Below are 21,973 nucleotides of genomic sequence, written 5' to 3' on the forward strand. Positions count from 1 at the left end.
AGTCCCCCTCTTTTAAGTGTATTAATATTATTAGAGCAAAGGAGTTTGCTTCCAGGTGGGTGGAGCAGCGGAAACACTGGATTCACAAGTACAGTGATCAAAAGGTGTAGGGCACGACATTCCTGTGAGTGAGTCATGAATGATTAACCCCGGACTTGTAAGGTATCACGCTGGTTCCAGCATGGTTCAAGCATGTCTGCAAAAGTCCAGAGTTAAAAAGGTTCCGACCGTTAAAGGTGTTAAGCAGAGTGGAGGGAAAATAAGTGCTGGCATCCTAGCAGATGTCCAGATATCCGGGTGGATTAGACTACCCGGTGCCAGGGAAGGGGGCTTGGCCGGGTACGCTAAGTGATGAAGGTACAAAGTTTTCGCATGCCCTTGGTACACTATGAAGCCTCTGCCCGGTGCTGGGTGTTACTGGCAAGACCTGGGGATAGGTGGCCTGTTCAGTCCCATGTAGCGATTGGCTGCAGAGCATAGAGATAAGGGTTTTCACTGTTTAAAGATCCCTGTAGCCGATCGGGAAATGAGTTTCATCGTGCAGTACAAAATTGTAACATCGTAACAAAGATTTGTATTCAGCTTCAAGAGTTCGTAAGAACTAAGGTCTTCCAAACCAATTCTACAAGGGTAGAACGAAGCGAGCAGTCCCGGCAGAGAAAAAGTGGTTGCGAGCGGCGCCACTAGCCAAAGACTGTTTTTGCAGCTTTGTGTGTGAACAATCCCCGCTCCTGGGAGATTGTGCTTAGAGACTCTATTTCTAAAGATTTCGTTCTGGAAGTAGATAATTTGATTTTACCCCATCCCAGTAAGTGTATTTTCATAATATTTTGTAAATCAAGCTGTGTATGTTCATTGTGTAAATAAATTTAAATTTATTTTATCTTCTGCTTTGCCCAATCAAAGTATCTGGGTAATTAAGGTGTTAAAAGCATTGGTCTCCCATGACAGACTCTCCTGACAGGATATCCCCAGTGACTAAATAACCTCCAGGACATCCAGGCTTGTGGAGCTACCTGATGAGGTGACTGCCACAATGCCTTCATCTTGAGGGGGGACGTGTGATGGTAGGGAGGTTCAAAATAAAGGTGAAGCCCAACTGGTTACCCCTGAAAACCAAGGGACCCTGGTAGCTAAAGTAGCACCATAAGCCAGGGACACTGTAATGTAAAGCTAAAACATGTCCTGTTGTGGGTTTTACCTATTCCCCTTTCCCAATAAACATGAGACTTTGGGAGTGAGAGTTTTAGGTGGGATATTTGGGACAAATGTGTTTATCTTGTTTGCAGGAGTTCGGGGGATAAAGTTACCAGTAGTCCCGTAATTCTCCCTGACGTGCAGGCATGATTTACGGGTACGTAAGGTGAATTACACCAGGGCTACACAGTGTCCCTTAGAATCCTGTTTTTTGAGCCCAAGTATCCCAGACCCATTTCCCACACATGTATATGGTTCCCTAAGAAGTATAAGTTTAATAAAACAATGGTCAATCTGTTATATCGTATGTATTAATATCTATACAGTCAGCCCGGGCATCTACATAGGTGCTAGGATGTAAACATAGACATCAGAGTTCAACAGAGAAAAGGGATGTCCACAGGTGAGAAGACCATTTCATGAGTGGGAAAGGACAAAGTACCAGGTCCGGAGAAAAAAGAGCAGCGTGCTGGGGCACCTTTTGGACTGGCAGACCTGGTGGAGCCTGCCCAGTGGGTGGCAATGGGTTGGTTGGGGGGAGATGCTGCTAGTAGGTGCGTTTCCCATTGGCCGCTTCATATTTCCTGCTCGCCAGGCATTTCGAGTCGGCTTGGCACGCCCCCTCCTCCTCTGACATCAGCAGCCAGACGATCCCCCATTCTGATTTGTTTGTCGGAGAAATTCCCACGCTCTGAGTGGTCGCCAGTCTGACTTCCATGATAGAGATAGCTCAGCAGAGAGTATGTAAGGAGACTGACCGATCAGAGAACCAGACCCTCTAGTGGCTTGAATCGGGGATGCAAAGGCGGGCTTTTGAAAGTTGCTCTGTTGCGAATAGCAGAGCAATGGCTTCATTTTTGGAGCTAGGAAAGTCTGCCTAGCTGAGGTTATGTCAGACGTGAGGACCAAGTTCTCAGAATAGAGCGTAGCGGTCGCAGTTGGGTGTTCTACCCGAAAAGAGTACCAGGAAGCTCAAGATGAGGTCCCAGTCAGGTTAAGCCTTCCAAAGCAGTTGCCCGGCACCTATTTGAGTCTAGTTTTCACCCCCAGACCCCCAGTTAGTGTGTATTTCTTCAGTATTTTGTATATTCATTGTGTGTACATGGGTTTACCCAAATAAACAACATTTTATTCCACTACCTTTTTTTGCCTAGTGAATTATCCCAGAAGGTAAAAAGTGTTAAAAATTATGGTCTCGTATGGCATGCGTGTCTTGTTGCAGGTGCGGGAGAATGAGAGGAAGTGAGGGAAGAGGTGAGTGAGAGAATGAGGGGGAGAGATAATGAGAGAGAATAAAAGGGAGAGGGAGAAAGATAATGAGAGGGAGGGGGTGAGAGTGTTTGAGTGAGAGAGGGGGAGTGTGTGTGAGGGACAGAGAGAATTATGTCTGCTCTGGGTACATTTTTTCACCACCAAAACTTAATTGGGGGAAGGGTACAAGGGTCAAGATTCACCTAGGGTGCCTAATACAGTAGCACCAGCCCTGTGAACATACTATAAATAAAGTGCAGGTATCAGGAGAAAACTGATGAAGAAAGTATTCATACTTCAAAGCAGCTGATGTGACACAATTCAAATGCAAAACGCATCTAGGCAAACCATCCGAATTTGCAGTGATGATAAAATCTCTTTATTATCTGCATACTTCATAAGTTACATTCATTTTGAAAAAATATTATAATTTCCCAGTATCCACTTTATATATAAGTAATGCTGCCATCAGCAAAGATATACACAATTAAATGTTTAAATATTTATGCGGTAGATAAATTTTTACATTAAATAAATCTTTGCCTGGTATCGTCCCTTAGGCATTTCTCCTCTTTCAAGATCCAAAACTTATCAATCATATATAACATTAATATGATTGGTACAATCAGCCTTTTCAATCAATTTAACTTATCAAAATGTTTTTGAAAAATTGGAGAAAAAAATAAATAAAATCTGGAAAAGGTATATTATATTTTTTGGAGAAATGGATTTTGGATCATTTCTATAATAGATATGTGTTCTATTTTAGCATCTTCAGACTTTGATAGAATTTGTTATCTAATTTTTATCTGTTGAGTGTGATATGGAAATATACTGTATCAGTTACATTACACAATTGTTCTTAATCTTCACCCTGGAAAGTTTAATGTTCATGTTCTTCTTTTTAATGCATTTATTGAAATAAAGGGTTTGAAGCATATGAAATCACAGGATTTTCATGAATAAAAGGCTTGCATACATATGTACAGCTTTAGGTAGAGATCTCTAAAGTAATATTTACAGTGTAAACATCAACCTTTAAATATAAGAAACATATTTGTCACGATTTTCACTTCACAACATATTTGTTTTGGTTTGAATACTGAAGTAATTTCTTTGAAATACTATGTCAAACTCAAAAATATAGTAAACTTGCTCTTGTGATTAAACAGCTATATGGGTTCTCTCCTTCAAAGGTTCTGTAAAAGAAAAATGGTCACTTTTATTATACATGTACGCGTTATGATAGCAGATACAGTGTTAGAGGCAGCAACATAGCCCAATTTACAAATGCACCAGAAGACATCTGCACCTTTAATTTTAATACACCCCAAACAATGAACTATAGTTTTTGGGTTTGAATGTTTATAAAAGTTCCAAGCGTCCAAACCCAAAGGAGATGCACTAATTGAAAGAGACATTATGTAATACATTTCAAGTAAAACAAAGCTTCACGAAGGTAGCGTATAAAAATGTAAATGAGCATTTACCTAATATTCACCAGTTTGTAATAAATTGCAACTCTAAAAAGTACACATCCTGTAGGTGCAAAATGCTGTTGGGTGAATTATTGCAGGTAGGGATCATTTCTATTATATCCCTAAACAGTGTTATCGAATACTAAATGTAAAATAAATATAGATACATTGATGGCCTCCAGTACCGAAAATGTGTTTTGCAGCATTTTAAAATGGGATATCATGAGTATCCACACTAGGTTTTAATCTAAATAACCAACATTGAAGAAAATATTGATCTTAAGATCCTCGTCATTAGAAAACATGGAAGATATATTCAAATGAATTGGGGCCTTAAAATAAGACAAACAAATGTGAACAATTTTTTTCAGCTGTGCGTACATCAAAGTAGAGGAAACAAATGTTTAATTTTTAAAGGTTTCTTTAAAAAGAACATGGTCATACATCTGTGTAGCTATATTACACATTTGTCACCCACAACTCATGGTCGTTAAGGAAAATCATTAGATCTTTTTTACAATGAAAGACCAAAATGTTCATATGATGTGATTTTTCAAAACATTTGTTCATGCTCCACTAACAACAATGAAATGACTAAATGATTTAATCATGAATACAGATAAGCCCTGCGAGTAATAAATCATGCTTGAAAATGAGATGTACATAAATAAAATAAACAATTACGGCCTAGCATTGGAGAAATATAGATTTGTAGGAGTTTCATTTTCAAATCCCCCATTACTGTGGCTCTAACAACTTAAACTAATCAATATGATTATTTAGTGACATACATTAGTTGAGAACATATTCTTAAAATGTCTCAAGTCTCTACATATACTATAAGAATAAGTATATATCACATTTTATGAACCAATGAGTGGTCGTTAAAAAAACCTGCACACATTTTTGGTGCCAAAGATTCTAGCAAAGCAGCCAAATTTGTTCAAATTTTTTTGATTTTTAAGTTGGATCAAATTTCGAGAAATATGCTGTAGATATTTTTCAAGTCTCTATTCCATATAATATCTAGCATTTTACGTACCAATGGGAGGTGGTTCAGTAGCTCATCAATGGTGGCATCATCATAGTTTTCTGAAAATGGTGTTTGACTTAGATCAGCATCCTCTCGAAAGCTAGCAGGATTGATTTCCTCTTGACTGTTGAATATAAAAAATATTATGTTTCATTAAAATAATGGCTACTATTTGATCACAGTTTACAGGGGAAAAAATTGAGAAGTATTGGGGGTCTAAATTACAGATATCATACTGTAGGTCCCAAAACATTTGAGGCAGAAAATGTATGCATGTAGATTACCACATATGAATCGCAGAGTTACTGTATGGCAATTTAATAGAGCAACAGAGTACCAGAGAAGAAAGCTGGGGGTTTTCAAACAGTGCTAATAAACAGGCTGAATGGAAGTTTAATTTATAACAGAAAATGGGGTGAAGAAATGTGATATTGTAACAAATGCGCACAGCTAAATAATATAAGCATGTTGCAAGTACAGCTGAAAAAACAAATTATCAGTGGTTAATGCTGACAGAAATGTTACTTCTATTAGATCAAGCATCATTATTATTGTGAATATTATTGTTGAGATTCTCTTCCAAAAGTAGTTTAATTCACTCAGGACCTTTCATCAGGTCAACACAAATGTTGTGTTTTTTCCTGTTCTATTAAACTACTTTTGGAAGAGAAACTCAGTATACGTGGAACTTCAATTTTTCTACAGATTACCTTTCTCTGTTTGATTTTCATTATTGTGTTGGCTGCACATTTCGTATTTTTTTCTTTGTTCGTATATGTACCCTAACTTTTTGCATTGCTATTATAATTGAGATGAAACAGTATGGGACTTAGATTGTAAGCTCTTTGGAGCATGGACTCCTTTTCATATTGTTTTGTCTGAAGCACTTATTCCCATTGTGTTATAATATTATGTCACATGTATTGTAATGTGCTATGTACCTGGATGGCGCTAGATAAATAAAGATATACATTCCTACTATACATACTTTGAGATTTATTTAATTATACAAGTCAATATATTGTGTAGATTAGCTAACATAAACAAAAGACAGAGAGCCCCAATGCTACATCCAACCTGACAAATCATATAGTTAAAAACTTATCTGTTCTTTTCTCATAAGTGAGGGTCAAAAAAAGGGGTCCAAGGTATCTCAAAAAGCCCCTATTACAGTGCACTCTCAGAAACTCCTCACACAATAATAGAGGGCCATTTAGTTAATTTTTTTCGCCAAAGCATTTGTAAACTTGCAGACCACATCAAAGGTGTGATTTCTTTTTCTACAAGTCCTAACACTATCTCTGCGAATGTTTTCTTTCTCTAATATGAGGTCGAAGTCTTAATAGACTCGTCATTCACAGCTGCATCTCAGGTTAGCTAACAACATGCAAAAATATATTAGTGAAGCTAGTTTGAATAATAAACCACCCAAGTGTGTAGATGTGGAAATCTATCGAGATCTGCTTTTCTGCTGTTTTGATCAAACGTTAGAAAAATGTTTTTTTTAAAAACCTGCTCCTATTTCAATTAAACTTTTGGCACCAGAGTTTCTAGCACAACGACCAAATTTGATCAAAACTTGCTGTTTCGCTTTAAAGTGACAAAATAGCAGCTTAGCAACTTTGACTTTTTTTTAAAGTTTGATGGAATTTCCAAAGTGAATGTAATCAAAATGTATCGAACATTGACTATTTAGCGTTAAGCAAACTTGTTGCGAACTTTTAAAATCAGCTTGATTTGTGTCCTTGAAATCTCATCTGTCATTCAATTCACAACCCAGAAATTAGGATTGAAGATTAAAAACTTTGGCATTTGTAATAGTTTACACCTTATTACAAACAAAGCAATGTCTTTATGTATTGTAATTCGTAGTCCATTCCATATACACATACTAAAGAAATCCCTTTAATATGTTATTTTCTAAACAGTGCATTGCAATTATATCTGGTTGCATGAAAGCTAAATTAGTATGGATTAGTAAAGTTGTGGTTATACAAACTTGTATTCTCTGATTTGGAGTTATGCAGGGTTTTATTTAGCTTTTCAGATAAACAGAAAGAACATTGGTACCTTCTTTTTCCAGTGAGAACAGAATCCAGATACTTTTTTACAGCCATCTGCTTCCGAAAGCGGCTATAGTTATCCGTGAAAACTGCATCAGAGTGGCGTTTAACTGGACTCTGCTCTTCCACAACATTGTTGCTGTTTCAGCAGGAAAAAAAAGAATACAAATATGTTCACATAAACATACGGTACGTGTGTCTCATCATTGCAAGTTGTAGTAGTTTGCGAGGGTTTTATGATCGGATCTCCCAAGAATGAAAGTACAGTAGGTCAACATAGAATAATCTGGTCTAGGTCTACAAATGACTGTAACATGGTAAGCAAGCTTTTGTAGCTTGCAAAAATTCCTAATAGCAGAATTTATTCTTATTGTTTCAGGTTTTAATACTCTTTTATAGTCCAACATGAGAGTTTTTTGAAGCCATAGTACAACTGTCATAAGAAAATATTTGAATGTGCATGTACATCCACGTATGAAGTCCTCTCAAGTTGCTCCATCAGCAGGTATCAAAACTAGAAATACATTTACATATCTCTGGGACCAGTATAGCTACTTAATATATCTACTGCTTTTCAAAATTAATACAAATAACCACATTTATTTACATTCCTTTTCACTATTTTAAGACCGCAAAGAGAACCCAACAAAACAATTACAATAAAAATAAATATCAGCATTCACTTTAAACACCAAATAGTATACGATATATAAAAAGAAGAATAAATAACAGCCGGTGTGATGGCTAATATATTATTCCTTAATAGGGAAATTAAAACAAATCATGAATCAAACAGTTAGGCAGAGCTCATGATAACCAATGTGGGCTTTGAATTGTTTAAATGTAAATGTAAATGCAAATATCAAGATTTCTAGGAAATATGTTTTATCCACTCAACTGATCTATGAAATGCTTCCATATACATCCCCACTGTGGACAAATGTACATGCTTTATTGGAAATGTAAAGCTACTGTACACTGTCCAAATAAGGTCTAACTAGATGCAATTTAAAAACCATAAAAAGCTATTGTAACAAATTGCAGCAAAAATTAGCAGGTTACTTGTTTCTAGTGAAGACTTATTGCTAAAGTTTATTGTCCAGATAGTCAATTGAAAATATGATGATGTGTCATAGTCCCCAAACCAAAACGTGTAATCACTAGAGATAGGGCAAAACTGTAAGAATCCGCTTCACGGAATTTCCCGCGTTTTCCATTTAAAACCCGTTCCACAGTGTAAAATCCCACGGCGGATTGCTGTCGTTTCAATCCATGAAGATTAATGATAAACCGCCATTGAATACAATCCGCTGGTGGATTTTACCAATCCAATCTGTGGATTTCGCAATCAGATGGTGGATTTTGAGAATCAAATCTGCGGATTAAACTCTTGAAATCCACCAGCGGATTGTGGAATCAGCGGATTGGATTGTCAATAATAAAAAAAAGTGTGTGTGCCGAGCACGCGCATTTTAAGTGAAACTTCTGTGTCTTTTGTCACAGAAATTGTATTTGTGATGGTGATGTTTTTAATTAAATATCTAAACACAATTTCAGCTCCAAAACACAAAGAAGTTAGAACGTGTGTTTTAGCTATTTGCACATCTATATTTATAGTAACTGAATTCCTTGTGTGTGTGTAAGTCAATGTGTGTGTCTCTCTCTCTCTGTGTGTGGTGTGTATGTATCTCTCTGTGACCTGCCCCCACCCCCCTCTCTCCTGACTCCCACCACCCCAGCGGAGCTGTGGACACAGGGGGCTCTGTATGAGTCTCCCCCCAGGCCGAGCTGCGGGCTGTGTGTCCTGCTGCAGCCAGCCCCCCAGCGGAGGAATGGGAACGTGGAGGGGGGGGGGTGCTTGGCAGCTCACTGGGGGGGATAGCCACATCACTCGGGTGGGGGGGGGGGGACGGTGTTCAGCGCATCACTGGGTGTGTGTATGTGCATGTGTGTCAGTCAGTGTGTGTGTGTCAGTCTGTGTGTGTATATGTGTCAGTCAGTGTATGTCTCTCTCTCTCTCTCTCTCTCTCTCTCTCTCTATGTGGTGTGTATGTCTCTCTGTCTGTGTCCTGCCCCCCTCTCTCCGGACTCTCCCCACCCCCCGGCGGAGCTGTGGACACGGGGGGCTCTGTCTGAGTCTCCTGAGCAGCTCCTCCCCCCGTGGAGGTACACGACCAGAGCAGCCCCCACTCTCTCCACCCGGCGGAGCTGCAGACACGACTGTGTGTCCTGCTGCAGCCAGCCCCCCGGCGGAGGTACGGGGCCACAGGGGGTAGGGGATACTGAAGGGCATGGTAACACATGTGTGTGCACGCGCGCGCTCAGCGATCTTCTTTCCCCCCTCTGGTGGTGCTGCGGGGGACACAGCGCGCTCGCTCAAACTCCCCCCACTCTCCCCATCACCGGACCGGAGCAGGAGGTGCGTGCACTCAGCGCTCTTCCTTCCTTCCTCCTCCCCCCCCTCTCTGATGGTGCTGTGTGGGATGCGGCGTCCCCCTGTTACCGGAGCAGGAGCCATGGGAGGCGGCAGGGCACGGTAATGTGTGTGTGTGTCAGTGGTGACTCCTCCTGCTGGAAGCTGGCAACACTTATGGCCTCTTCTGCCAGGAGTGATGTCACTTCCACCACCACTTACTTCCATCTCAATCAAATGCATTCAAGCCGCTAAAGAAGTTTCACTTCAAAAAATCCAGAAAAGGCGAATCGCCCTTTTTGTGATTGATTTGCGGAAATCCACAGACCAAAGGAACCGTCAGATCCATGGCAGATCCAAATCCACCCCCACAAATTGCCCATCTTAACTAATCATTAGTATCAAGATAGTAAAGGGACATGCTTGTGGGAAATATGCTAAGGTTAGACTAGGAATGTTTACGGTTGCTTGAGAACACTGGTAATTGTAGAAAATTGACTGACTAGGTAACACTGGGGACAATACGTGTTGTTGTTATTAACATTGCATTACTTACCAACATCACATACAGTACCCACATTATATTGTCAAACATTAAAATAGAAATACTGGGAAACTATGTTTTGAGAACATGTACCCAAACAAAATGAAAACTGCATATTTACCTTACTCTTTTGCCAATTAGAGACTCTAAATATCTTCTTGCAGAAAGCTGACCCAAGAGTTTGCTATATCCACTGGTGAAGAGCCCATCAGCATGTCTTGAAGTTCTTATCGAATGCAAATAATAAAAATTAGCTTACTTGCACTATGAAAAATTGATAAGCAGGTTATGTTTTCAATATGTGTTACAGTAAATAGACTATAAACATGTGCACGTGGGTTGAGCAATAGCATATAGATAATAGACTTTGCGGATCATATATAAGAAGTCGAGTGATGATGCCAAGTGAAAAGTTGGGATATTGGAGACATTTTGTATGTCTGTAATTCATGTAAGAAGATGATAAATTGTATCTATGAACAACTCATAAAAATACCACTTATGAGCGCATTCACATCTCAGACAGGTCCACAAACCTGCCTTTCCCCATTATCTCTTAGCATACAAAGTTTCCACTTCAAACAGGGATTCTGGGTAATGACATGCAAATGAGCACTCACAGGGTGTCACTTTTTGCTTCTTCTCCATTTTTACATGGACCCCTATAAACTTATGTCTGCGGTTTTCCACAGCTTTTCCAGCACAGCCTAGGTTAAAGAAGTGCATGGCCAGTAAACCAATTCATAGCTGTGTCTTTAAACAATAAATACACCCAGATAAATACTGTTTATCTAATATGTTTATAATAGAACATCATTTATATCTGTCATTATATTCTCATAATTATTTCTTTGTTTATTTTCCTGAACATATTGACATATTCTAATGCTACTTCTGAGTGGCAGAACTATATATACACTACCTACTCAGTAAAGAAGTAGTCTACTTTCTCATTTGTTGTATTCCCTTAATTTCCATAATATTTCTATGTAGAAATGTAACTTTTATGTAGTATAGTACATATGCCTTGCAGGTAAGTAGCTCATATTGTCCCTCTTTCATTTTTGCTCTCTGAGGACCTCCACCTTTGGGATCTGGCCATATGTATTTTCAGTTCAACGACTTCCATTTACAAAGATACTCACCAAAGGTAAAAAAAGAAAATTAAATAATAGATTCTAAAATTAGGGATACGTACTAGGTTTAACATTGACATTTTCAATTTCTTTCCATGATCTTACGAATAATTATGATTTGTAATTTAATAATAACTTATTAAACTAGAAAATGCGCATTGTTAAGGTTCCCCATGATAATTCGAAGGTTAAAAAATGCTCAGTGCTCTGTTGGCTGTTAACATAAATCTGTGTTTTTCTCGTTTCTTTGTTTCTGCAGTATATACATATGTAACCCTCAGGATAAAATGAGTCACGTCTGTGGTTGAATCAATGAACCATTACCGGTCAATTTGTTACTTCCAGACTTTTAACTGATAAAATTATTGTTAGCATAATAATTGATCATTAATGGGGTTTTCAACATTCAAGTTTTTATTCTGAAAATATCACAATTTACATCACTGGTTATAATAAAGAAAAAGATAGGTACATTTCCTAATTTGGGATTAACAAACTAAGAGGAGATCTAAGTAGTGCATTATTGAATTAAATAGATCTTTTTAATTATAAATGTTAGTTAAATGTCAAAGAGACATTAAACTGTATATTCCACTCAAAAAACAATAAAGTTCTGGATGATTGGTTTGAGATACTGTATCAGAGAGACTATAATAGTTTAGACTATCTTAGAATAAAAACCTGTAGCCTGAATGATAACTTTATTTTTAAAGGAAAGCAAACATACAGATGTAGAAGGCGTGACCAGCGTTAAAGTGCTAACACCACCCCATGTTGTGCGAGGTCAATTTAAATTAATTGAGCCGCCAACCACATAACAAGCTATGCGTTTTCCAGGATAATGTGTTAGGTTAAAGTTCCATAGAAATCTTTGTTTTGTTTTTTAAATCATAAACCTCTGAATGCAGGAGTTAAGTAGTAACTATGTAAAAAATTTGCCTGTAAGCAAGGTCAGAATTAAATATGTTTCACAATTTTCTTTTTATGAAAGTCCACACTTGTACAAAGTGTGTAAAAAATAAGTGAACATGGCAGTATATCATGTAAATGTCAATGTTCCTCAGGTCACATGAACCCAGTTGTACAAATGCCTTAATACGGTATGTGCTTTGAAAAATTGTTTGCAGTAAAGAAATGCAAAAAAACAAATCTGGTTTGTGAACTTCAGCAAAAATGTTGCATATCTACAGTATAGTCAGAACCTTACAGTATATCGTTTTAGTTTACTCTGCAGATGTATTACTGAAGTATTGCTTGCGGCACAAATATGCTAATTAAAAATGGACCCTACTATATAAAAAGCATAGGAATATGTTGTCGAGAACTATGGATGGTGTTTGTGTAACCTTTTAAAAGGTGCTGCATACATCAGATAAATATATAGAAGAAATAACTAACTCACCTGCCAAGAGCCCTAGACATGTCCAGAAAGTATTTGTCATTCTCAGGTAGGGTGTTTTGCAAAATATCAGTGTCTGTTTTTAATGAATCCTGAGTCTGGTCAGATTCACTTGCTCCATCAAATGGCAATCGGTTTCCCAGTCCATAAAAAAAACAAATACAATATAAGATTTACTATCAAAAATAAAAATAAAAATTGAATTTTCACATTTTTAAACCGCTTTGTTAAAATATGTATACTGTATGTATATTTTATTTATATAGCACCCAGCATGTACTGTACGCTGTGCTTTACGAAAGCGACAATACAGTAAAGGGAATTATAATACCATAATACCATAAGTTCAACAAACATAGTCAGACAATAAGAAAGGAAATACCTGCCCTGGAGATATAACAATCTAAGGGGAATTTTGGGAGATTTACAGATACAGCAGGAGGGGAAAGTGCAATGGATAGCAGTGCTTGGCCAAAATGGTTGGTTGGAGTGTGTGGGTGTGGGACAGTAGCCAGGACAGTAGCCATGAATCCAGGCTATTGAAATGCTTCAATTTAACATGTGAGTTTTAAGGTTCGAGAAGGTGCTTGGCATCTACTGGGTCTGAGGGTGTTCCACAGATAAGGGGCAGCAAGGGAAAAAGGTTTAAGACGAGAGAGAGCAGTATAAGCGAAAGGGGTGGAAGTAGACAATTATGGGCAGAGTACAAGAGACAAGCAGGTCATAATGAGAGATCAAAGCTGATACAGTATGTATGGAGGAGCCATGAGTATAGATCTTTGGTTAAGGAGGAGAACTTTGTGGGTGATTCTAAACTTGATGGGAAGACAGGAGAGGGATTTAAAGAGATGAGCAGGGGCTACTATGGGAGAATGTTAAATTATTCTAGCTTCAGAATTTTGGATAGATTGCAAAGAATAAAGTTGTGAGGCAGAGAGCCTTAGCAATATGTTATAATAATCCAGTAATAAAACAAAATATATTAATATATAGCAGTTTGACAGTTGAAATCTGAAGCTTTGATGCCAGAAAATATATCTTGTGGAAACTATCTCTGTGATAGGTAGCAAACCATTTTTCTTTCTCTACGATAAAAAAAACAATTTTTTTAAATAATCATTGAGCACTAAAACATGAACTGAAATTGTTTTAATTAGTGGCACGTATACTAATTTATTCCCATTGACAACAGGTAATTACAGAATAATACAAAAACATTAGCCCCTATTCAATATGCAGTGCATATGTTATTCTTCATGCTCTGGAATATTTAAGCTCAGCTCATTCCCTTGAGCAAGGAGAAGACTGCTTCATAACATGTTGAATAGGGCTCATAGTGTGCTAGGTATTAAGATTATGGTATTAAGATTATGCTGTCAGCTATCAACTAGGCACAGAGATTAATGGCACCTCTCACCTGGCAGATTAATTTAATGCAAAGAACAAAAGGAAAACTTCAGCAGCAGCGACAACCTGAAGACATCTATTTACTTAAGTCTCATGGACCAAGACCAGTGGAAAAAAAAGAACCATAATTATCAAAGAAAAGGAAGCCAGTGGAAAGCAACTGCATGTTTTCCCCTCTGGAGCAATGAATTTGCACTGGTTTTGCCCCAGTTTTGCAGGCAGGAAACTTTGTAAATAACCCCAAAAATATTTAATTTAGGTTTCATTGTGCCACGTAAATCCTTCCATAATTGCTCTACTAACTTTTCACCAAATTACTCACTGATGGAAGTGATGCAAAGTTGATGCAAAGCACCATGATACACATATTGCAAATTATATGACTTGATTCTTAAGACGCACATTACAAACAATTGGTTTGATATATAGATGTATATATAGATGTCATTCCAAATCATTTGTCTACGTCAAATCAGTGTCAAATTTTAATTATCAACCACTTAATAGAAATACCCATAGTTTCAACTTAACATCAATATGCCCATTTGCACGCCTTGATACATATCAACACCTTACCCACTAAATCATGGGCCATATTTACTACGCAGTCATCTGCCATAAGGCACCTTTGAGCGCTTGAAGACACTGCACAGGCCATTCAAGTCAATGGGCAACAATGTGTCTTCCAGCAGTTGAAGGTGTCTTATGGCAGAGGACAGATTAGTACATTTGGCCCTTGCGTCTCCCTGATTACCATCTACTTTTTATTTCTGTTAGCATTAGCTTGGGATTTGGGCAGTGTCTAAGTAAAAGGTATCGCTAAAAGTAATTTTGTTGCAAAAGTGATGCATAGAAGAGTAACACATTCACATGTCTTTGTGCGACAATATATAGAACTGATTTTAACTGTGCGTTTTGTGCAGCAACTTTCTTTTTGTCTAAGGAAAAAATTAAACGAGGGGTGAAGTTATAGGCAGAATTTGGAGATTGTTGGTGGCACACATATGCAAATTACATGTAAAAAAAAAACATTTTGTGCACCATAAATGCGTTTACATTTTCAGTCAACCTTTTCTTGGGTAAAAGGCAAATGCAAGACACAAACAATAATTAATGCATTATGTGTGAGCTTGATGCACAACCTTACAAAGAATGAGAAAATGTGTGCAAAATGTAATAATAAAAATCACGATGCTAGAACATGTTGCTAATTATTTCAGGTGAGCAAAGACATTTGTGACACAATGCACTCTTTCAATTAAAAAAAAACACAAGTCTTTACACATCGCCCTCAAACAGTTTTAAAAGATGCCCATATTATGCTGTAATTTGTCCGTCGAGGCCATTTTTAACCTTTTTGTAGAATCAATTAAATCCTTGCATTAGAGGTGCTCTAAATTTCCCTGGTCAAAAACAGGCAGCAAAGGTAATACATTTATGGTTTTCATCTGATGTAGCTGCAATCATAAAGGAGTGCACCAAAACAAAACATATCAGTCCCCTTGTCTCAGTGGGGAACAAATCTTACAGTCTTAATTTACAATCCATACATGAAAATATATATTAAGGCAAAAGGAATAAGTGGGGCACATACTGTATGTGGAGGGCAGGAGGGAGGGGGGAAGTGCACCATATGTATCAAAGAAAATAGATCCCATAGAAATCAAAAATACTTTTTGTTAGATGCATCCAGAGCCCTGCATTTGTTCCAGAATTGCTCCACTTTTACCTTGATAGAAATGCCCCAAGGAGGTTTTTAGCTTTTTACCTACACAATGTACTATTACTTAATCTATGGTCTATGGAACCCACACAATGTCGCGAGCATTGCAAACAGCTTTACTGGTTGAAAAATTGGCACAGTTAAATGTCATTTTAGCTTGCTCAAGAATAAAGATAATCCAGGCACACGGACTTTGCAACAAGCAATTTAATTCAGCTAAGAAACCAACGTTTCAACTGCCACCCAGTCTTTGTCAGGGTCAAGCCTTTGATACCACGAGCACCGGCAGGTGAATTGTGTGGTTCAGAAGTGAGATGTGTGCCAGTTAAACTTCCCCTGGATTGATTTTAGCTTGCTCTTTAGTGTACTTACAGTATGTACAAACCTGAAAGTTCTCAATCTATGCCAACAGCATAAAAAATAACAATATATATATATATAATATATATATATATATATATATATATATATATATATATATATATATATTGGGGTGTGCGTACAGAATGAACTGCACTTTGTATACATATGTTAATGGTATATACTACAAAACAATATTTCTGTGCACCAAAAAAGGAGAAAGTGTGTCAAAGTCAATTGCCAAGTTTAGCTTGGCATAACCCTGAAAGGAGTAAATTTTTAACAATGTAAGCGCAGAATTTAATTTCTTTGTATTAACCCTATCATGTATTTGATGGAGCATGAATGTTTCATTATATAGGTTACCAACATGTATTATTTTCACAGTAAGTCTATTAGAAATAATATTGCACTAATAATTTATAGTCACTAATACTAGTTAGAAATAAAACATTTGCAGATTTCTGTTTAAATCCAAACTGCATCAATCAGGTTTTCAACATACACAATTATTTCAAATTCCAGCGAGCCTTACGGTTTCCAGTGTTCCGTCCAAAAAAGTGAATGTCTGCAGCTCCAGAAACCGTAAGTCTGAGGTCATGTTGCGGGGGTCCATGCTTCTGGATCGGATCCCCTCGTATGACCGCAGCTTACCCCCGTGCCAGGAATCTTAAAGTTTCCTACATCTGTATGCGTCATATTTATAAAGTTGTCATACTGTACATATAGTATAATGCACATTTTATAAAGGCTTGTATTACTTTTTAGCACTGGAATTTGGAAGTGCACAATTTTTTTTTTAAAAGAGATGCTTAGCACAAATATCTCCTAAGACAATAATATTAGGCATAGGTATCCAAGAACGGTTTTGTTTAACACATTTTTTGCAATGTTTTGCCTCAAATCTGTACAATTTTTGCCTTGGTACATATGCACCTCTTTCTTTTTCTGCATGCCTCATAACTTAACTCTATAAAATAGTACATAAATCAATATTATGTAAGTTACATGGGGTTTATGTACAAAGTGTTGCGGATTTTGCTAATTCATTAAATTAACGCAAAGAAAAACAAAAAATTAATTTCATGTACTGTATGTGTGTTTATGTAATAACCTATTATTATTTCTACGTAATGTTTTTCCAGTTCTTTTAATATAGTATTTTTCAGGTTACACTCTGTTTGGTTTTCCTTTTTCATCTGTATCTTGCAAATAAACTCTAGCAATATTCTTTTCTTGCAAACCATTGGTTTAAATTAATTATTAAAAAGGACCACGATAGATTTTTAAGAACTGAATACAAACAGGACTACTTCTAAATAAATAAAAATACTAGGCAAATGTGGGGCAATTCTGGGGCAAAAATGTGCACTATGTGAAGCAAAGTAAAAGATCCCACTGAAATGTGTATGATTATTTTCTTTGATTCATCTGGAGCAATTTACTTACCCTAGAATTACACTATTTTTCCCTTGGTACAAATACCCCGCTGTGTACATTGTCATATATTACATAGTTACATACTGTAGTAGATAAGGTTGAAAAAAGACGTATGTCCATCAAGTTCAACCTATGCTAAATTTAGACAACAGATACTTTATCCTATATGTATACTTAATTATTGATCCAGAAGAAGGCAAACAAAAAACCCCATTAAGGATAAAAAATATATTCCTTCCTAACTCCAAGAATTGGCAATCGGATTAATCCCTGGATCAACATCCTTCCCATGTTTACTTACAGCAGAGACTGCGACTATTCTAACACAAACCAGTGGCAAATGCCAAAAAGACCTAGGTACAGTACACCCAGGTACATTCTGAATACATGCCTTAAACTTGCCTTAAACTAGCCCCAGCATTTCTGCATTGATTAATGGCCCAACAGATTGACAGCAGGGGTCCCTGGCAGTCCCATTCAAACTGAATGGGACTGCCAGGGACCCCTGCTGTGTTAATCCTATGGGTCATTAGTCAATGCAGAAATGCCTTAAACTTGCCTTAAACAAGCCCAGCACAACCCCAGCATATACCCAGAATGTAACCAGGCTAGTTTAAGGCAAGCTTTAGAATAGTCGTGGTCTCGTCTGTATTTGATATATCCCTGTATACCTTTCCTTTCTAAAAAGATGTCCAACCTTTTTTTGAACAAATATATTGTGTCTGCCGTCAGTGCTATAAAATAAAAATATATTATTATTTTTGCGCATAGGTGTTTAATGAATGTATGGTGTTTAGGTAATGCCTTTCCTAGTTATGCTTTTGTCTCCTTTTCTTCAAATGTTTCTGCCGACTACCTGTCAATGTAAAATACTGAATCATGTGCCTTTAGATGTAGTATCCTCTGTTATCATTGCATCTATAATATATTAATACTCCTACAGCTGTAGCACTTTGGTGTTCCTGAAGCTGCACTACAGAAAGGGAAAAGCTAGAATGGTTGTTTGCTGTCTTAAAGGTACAGAGGCCACAAGACCACATTGCATGCAGTAGTGACTTTGAGAACATAGTATCTCTACATGCACGCTGCATATACAGTACAAGACTTTTCATTGTTCAGTTTCTCTCAACTGTCCTGTCCTGTTGTGGTTGAATTATTTCTGCTTTGCTGCCCCAAGTCTTGATAGTTTGATTCCCTGTGTTGTTTGCCAGGTACCAGCTGTATGTGTCTCTAACCTCTTCAATTCAAGAGGGGCCAACAACGTACAGTATTTCAAAGCCCTTGTACTGAAGGAGTTACATTAAATATACCTTAAATATACCTTATATTTTCTTAGAAGAATTGTAATGAAACAACAGTCAGCTACATGCAAATATCTGAACCCTATGTTTGCATTTACAGTAGCTATATATTAACATGGGTTACCCTATATTTTCCATACTCTGCTATATCTGCCCTAATGAAGAATACAGCAATGGAATATAATATGATGTCAGACAATTACCCACATGTGTAGTTGCTATCAAAACCTACTTTGGAAGTGGGTGACCTTTCAACATTATTCTATTTCTGGCAAGTAGTCTTCTACCCAGTTACTGGACATAGAGCAGAGCCCTCACCCTAACTGATGTTCCAAAGTCTAAGGTTGAAAAAAGCTGTCCTTGAGAGATTTTACTTGCATGGTATTGCTTAAACTAGGCTTGGCTACAAAATCTGGTTATAGCAGCAGGCTGAAGCTGCCGGGACATTTCCAAAAAAGGGATTTAGAAGCAACAAGTGACACACTTAGTGCACATATTTGCATGTCTATGCTCAGAATCGCAAAATCTGGAAGTTTAAGTGTGTGATGTTTAATAGAATAGAAAAGGCATGTTGTAAAACATGTAGTTGCACTCAAAGGGTGTCTGTTTTTACTGGAACTTTCTTGACATTCCATAAATAATGAAACAATTCTGATTGTGGCATGAAATACACACTATAATGTTATCAGTTCCGAGAAGAAGAAAAAAAACACATGAAAAAAAAAGGCTTGGATTTTAAATTCTTCTTTTTTTTTTCTTCTTATTTTCAACAAGTGGCAAAGCCCAATATCCAGTACAAATATTGCAGTTTTAGGGTTATGTTTACCAATTTAAAAGTACCAGGAAGGCTGGCATGGCAAACAGTGACCATATAAGGCTGTTTTCTAAAAAATAAATCTGCATAGAGACGTCACTAGATTGCATGGAAAGCCATGAATGCACCAAGAAGCTTAACATGGATGATAACTTGGCAAAAAATTACAAAGTTGGCTTAAGTATTAGATTACCTCTGCATTTTAAATGTCAATTTAGTCACTATCACTTTTTGCAACAGTTGTTTATTGATCTGTGACTGCAAAATATAAACAAGTACTAAAGTACCTATTGTTTATTTTATATTGTCAAAATTATGTACTTTTTAAAACAGAATACTACACTTTTCTACTTGTTTAATGGTCTTCCTGTACAACAACAGTGGCTAAGCCATCAAGTAAAGATTGCACCTCAGATGATAAATTGAATGGATAAAAAGTTAAAAATGATAGAGAGTGAATGGGTGCCACCAAGTACATATAAACTAAAACAGCATATAACCTGTAACTGAACTAAAGAAGACACCATACCTGTTAGTAGAATAAGACCCCAGGGGAGGTAACGCCTGTGCTTGGAAGTAGAAAACACTGAAGAGGGTAAAAGACACCAGAAGGTGGAAGATGCTTCTGTGTTCCATAACTTCAACCCTGCTTAAGCACAAACACAGATCACAGTGTACAGTACCTCTAAGAAATAAACAGTTCACAATGTTTTTTGTGTAACTTATTGAACCACGTTCACAGTTTGGATACCTCTTATGGAGAAAAAGTATTTTTTTTTGCTATTATCACTTTAAATCAGCTTTCAGGACCTTGAGACTACATATTTTTTGATTCTGTGTTTAGATCTCACATGGAAAAGCTGCACTAATCAGAAAAACAAACACACATTTACTTATGGAACTTGAATCTATAATTTCATAATTTACACAAATGAAGTAGCCAAAAAATGTTGCCCCTCATGTCTAAATCTTCTATAACAAATACATATTGTGTATAAAGTTATGTACATAGCTCTAAGTAATTAGCTTCCTCATAAAATGATGCCATGTACTTTACAGTACGTCTTGCCCCAGATATAGGACTCGAAAAAACGTGTTCCATTAATTGAAATGCAAATAAGTTTTAATTGATATTATATGTCAGGAGCATATCAGATAGTGTTTTTCTGAAGTACAATATGGGGGTAGATTATATCTATTCCATCTCTTGACAATAAATGCAAGGGGGAAACAAACTTATCAGAGTGACAGTAAAAGTAATTATGCATTCTGAAAGAGCTACTACGTAGTAAATGTATGTATAACTAAAAGTATTCATGTATACTATACGGGACTAGCAATAACAGACAAAAGGGGACAACAAGTAAAATCAGCCAATATAAAATATGATGCAATCATAAGAAGATATTTTGTTTCTTTTTAAATTAATTAGAAAAGTTATGCATGCTTAAAAGTATAGTTTATCATTCTTTTTGTAATGTTGTAATGCAGTGTATCAAGCATCGCAGATCCTGCCACCCACCAAGGCAAATTTCTATATTTGGAGTAAGAAATACATTAGGCATTAGATAAACCCCCAATAATACAAATACAAATTTCCAGCTTTAAATATTATTTCAAAGTAATCGTATTTAAATAGTCTATATGATATTCCTTACACTATATGAAACACACGAAGGCAAATGTATCAAGGAAAAGGTAGTTCAACAAATCTTAACCATACTGTATGTATCAAATAATAAATCCCCAATGTAATCAATAGGAATCTATCTGTGATACATCTGGTGCAATTTGTGTTGCCCAGAATTGCAGATACATAGTCACTATTGACTTTTAGTTTACTCACAGAGTTCGCTCCTCTTTCTTCTTTCCTCGTGTTCCAAAACAGATCGCAGGTTTCAAGTCCCTTCAATTGGTTGCAGGAGGGAGCTGGGTGCTATCCGAGGTCCTGAAACTCTCAGGCAAGTCTCCTGTAAGATGCTGGTGGTTGCAGAAGTAGAGCTGTTGTAAGTTAGGGGCTGCAGCTCTCCTGCTGCTCTATATCTGATACTGTCAGCACTTGTTGTCAGGCTGTCTCGGCTTCAGTCATTTAACAATCTGAGGCAGAAACCTGGTCCTATAAAACGAGTGGAACAGAAGGGTTGGTCATGAAGACTAACTCGAGTGGCTTCTGTGAAGACGTCACTCCAGATCCCACGGGAATATACTAAAAAAAAAGTCGTCATCATCTCCCAGTTTAGGACAGTGAAAGATGAAGTTCCTGTGTAATCAATGGATTCCATACAACATGACAATGTAGCGGTTAATTTACTTAGGTAATGAATGATTGCACGTTTACAATGTCATTAGGATCGCTGAAATTCTTAAGGGACAACAACAAATGCTTGATGATATTGTACTTGTATTACGTATAC

General features: G+C 37.1%; 1 protein-coding gene across 1 annotated transcript; it reads right to left on the minus strand.

The window, feature by feature from the left end:
* Positions 1-2,816: 2,816 nt before the first annotated feature.
* On the minus strand, positions 2,817-21,696 carry VIP (vasoactive intestinal peptide). Its single transcript, XM_075594759.1, has 7 exons — positions 21,406-21,696; positions 20,089-20,205; positions 12,518-12,658; positions 10,101-10,205; positions 7,030-7,161; positions 4,969-5,083; positions 2,817-3,647 (listed from the first exon to the last, which is right to left on the minus strand). The coding sequence occupies exons 2-7, from the start codon at positions 20,193-20,195 to the stop codon at positions 3,639-3,641; spliced, it is 609 nt and encodes a 202-aa protein (XP_075450874.1). The 5' UTR covers positions 20,196-20,205; positions 21,406-21,696; the 3' UTR covers positions 2,817-3,638.
* Positions 21,697-21,973: the final 277 nt, after the last annotated feature.

Source organism: Ascaphus truei, chromosome 4 (assembly GCF_040206685.1).
Source record: "Ascaphus truei isolate aAscTru1 chromosome 4, aAscTru1.hap1, whole genome shotgun sequence".
NCBI classification, from domain to species: Eukaryota; Metazoa; Chordata; class Amphibia; order Anura; family Ascaphidae; genus Ascaphus; species Ascaphus truei.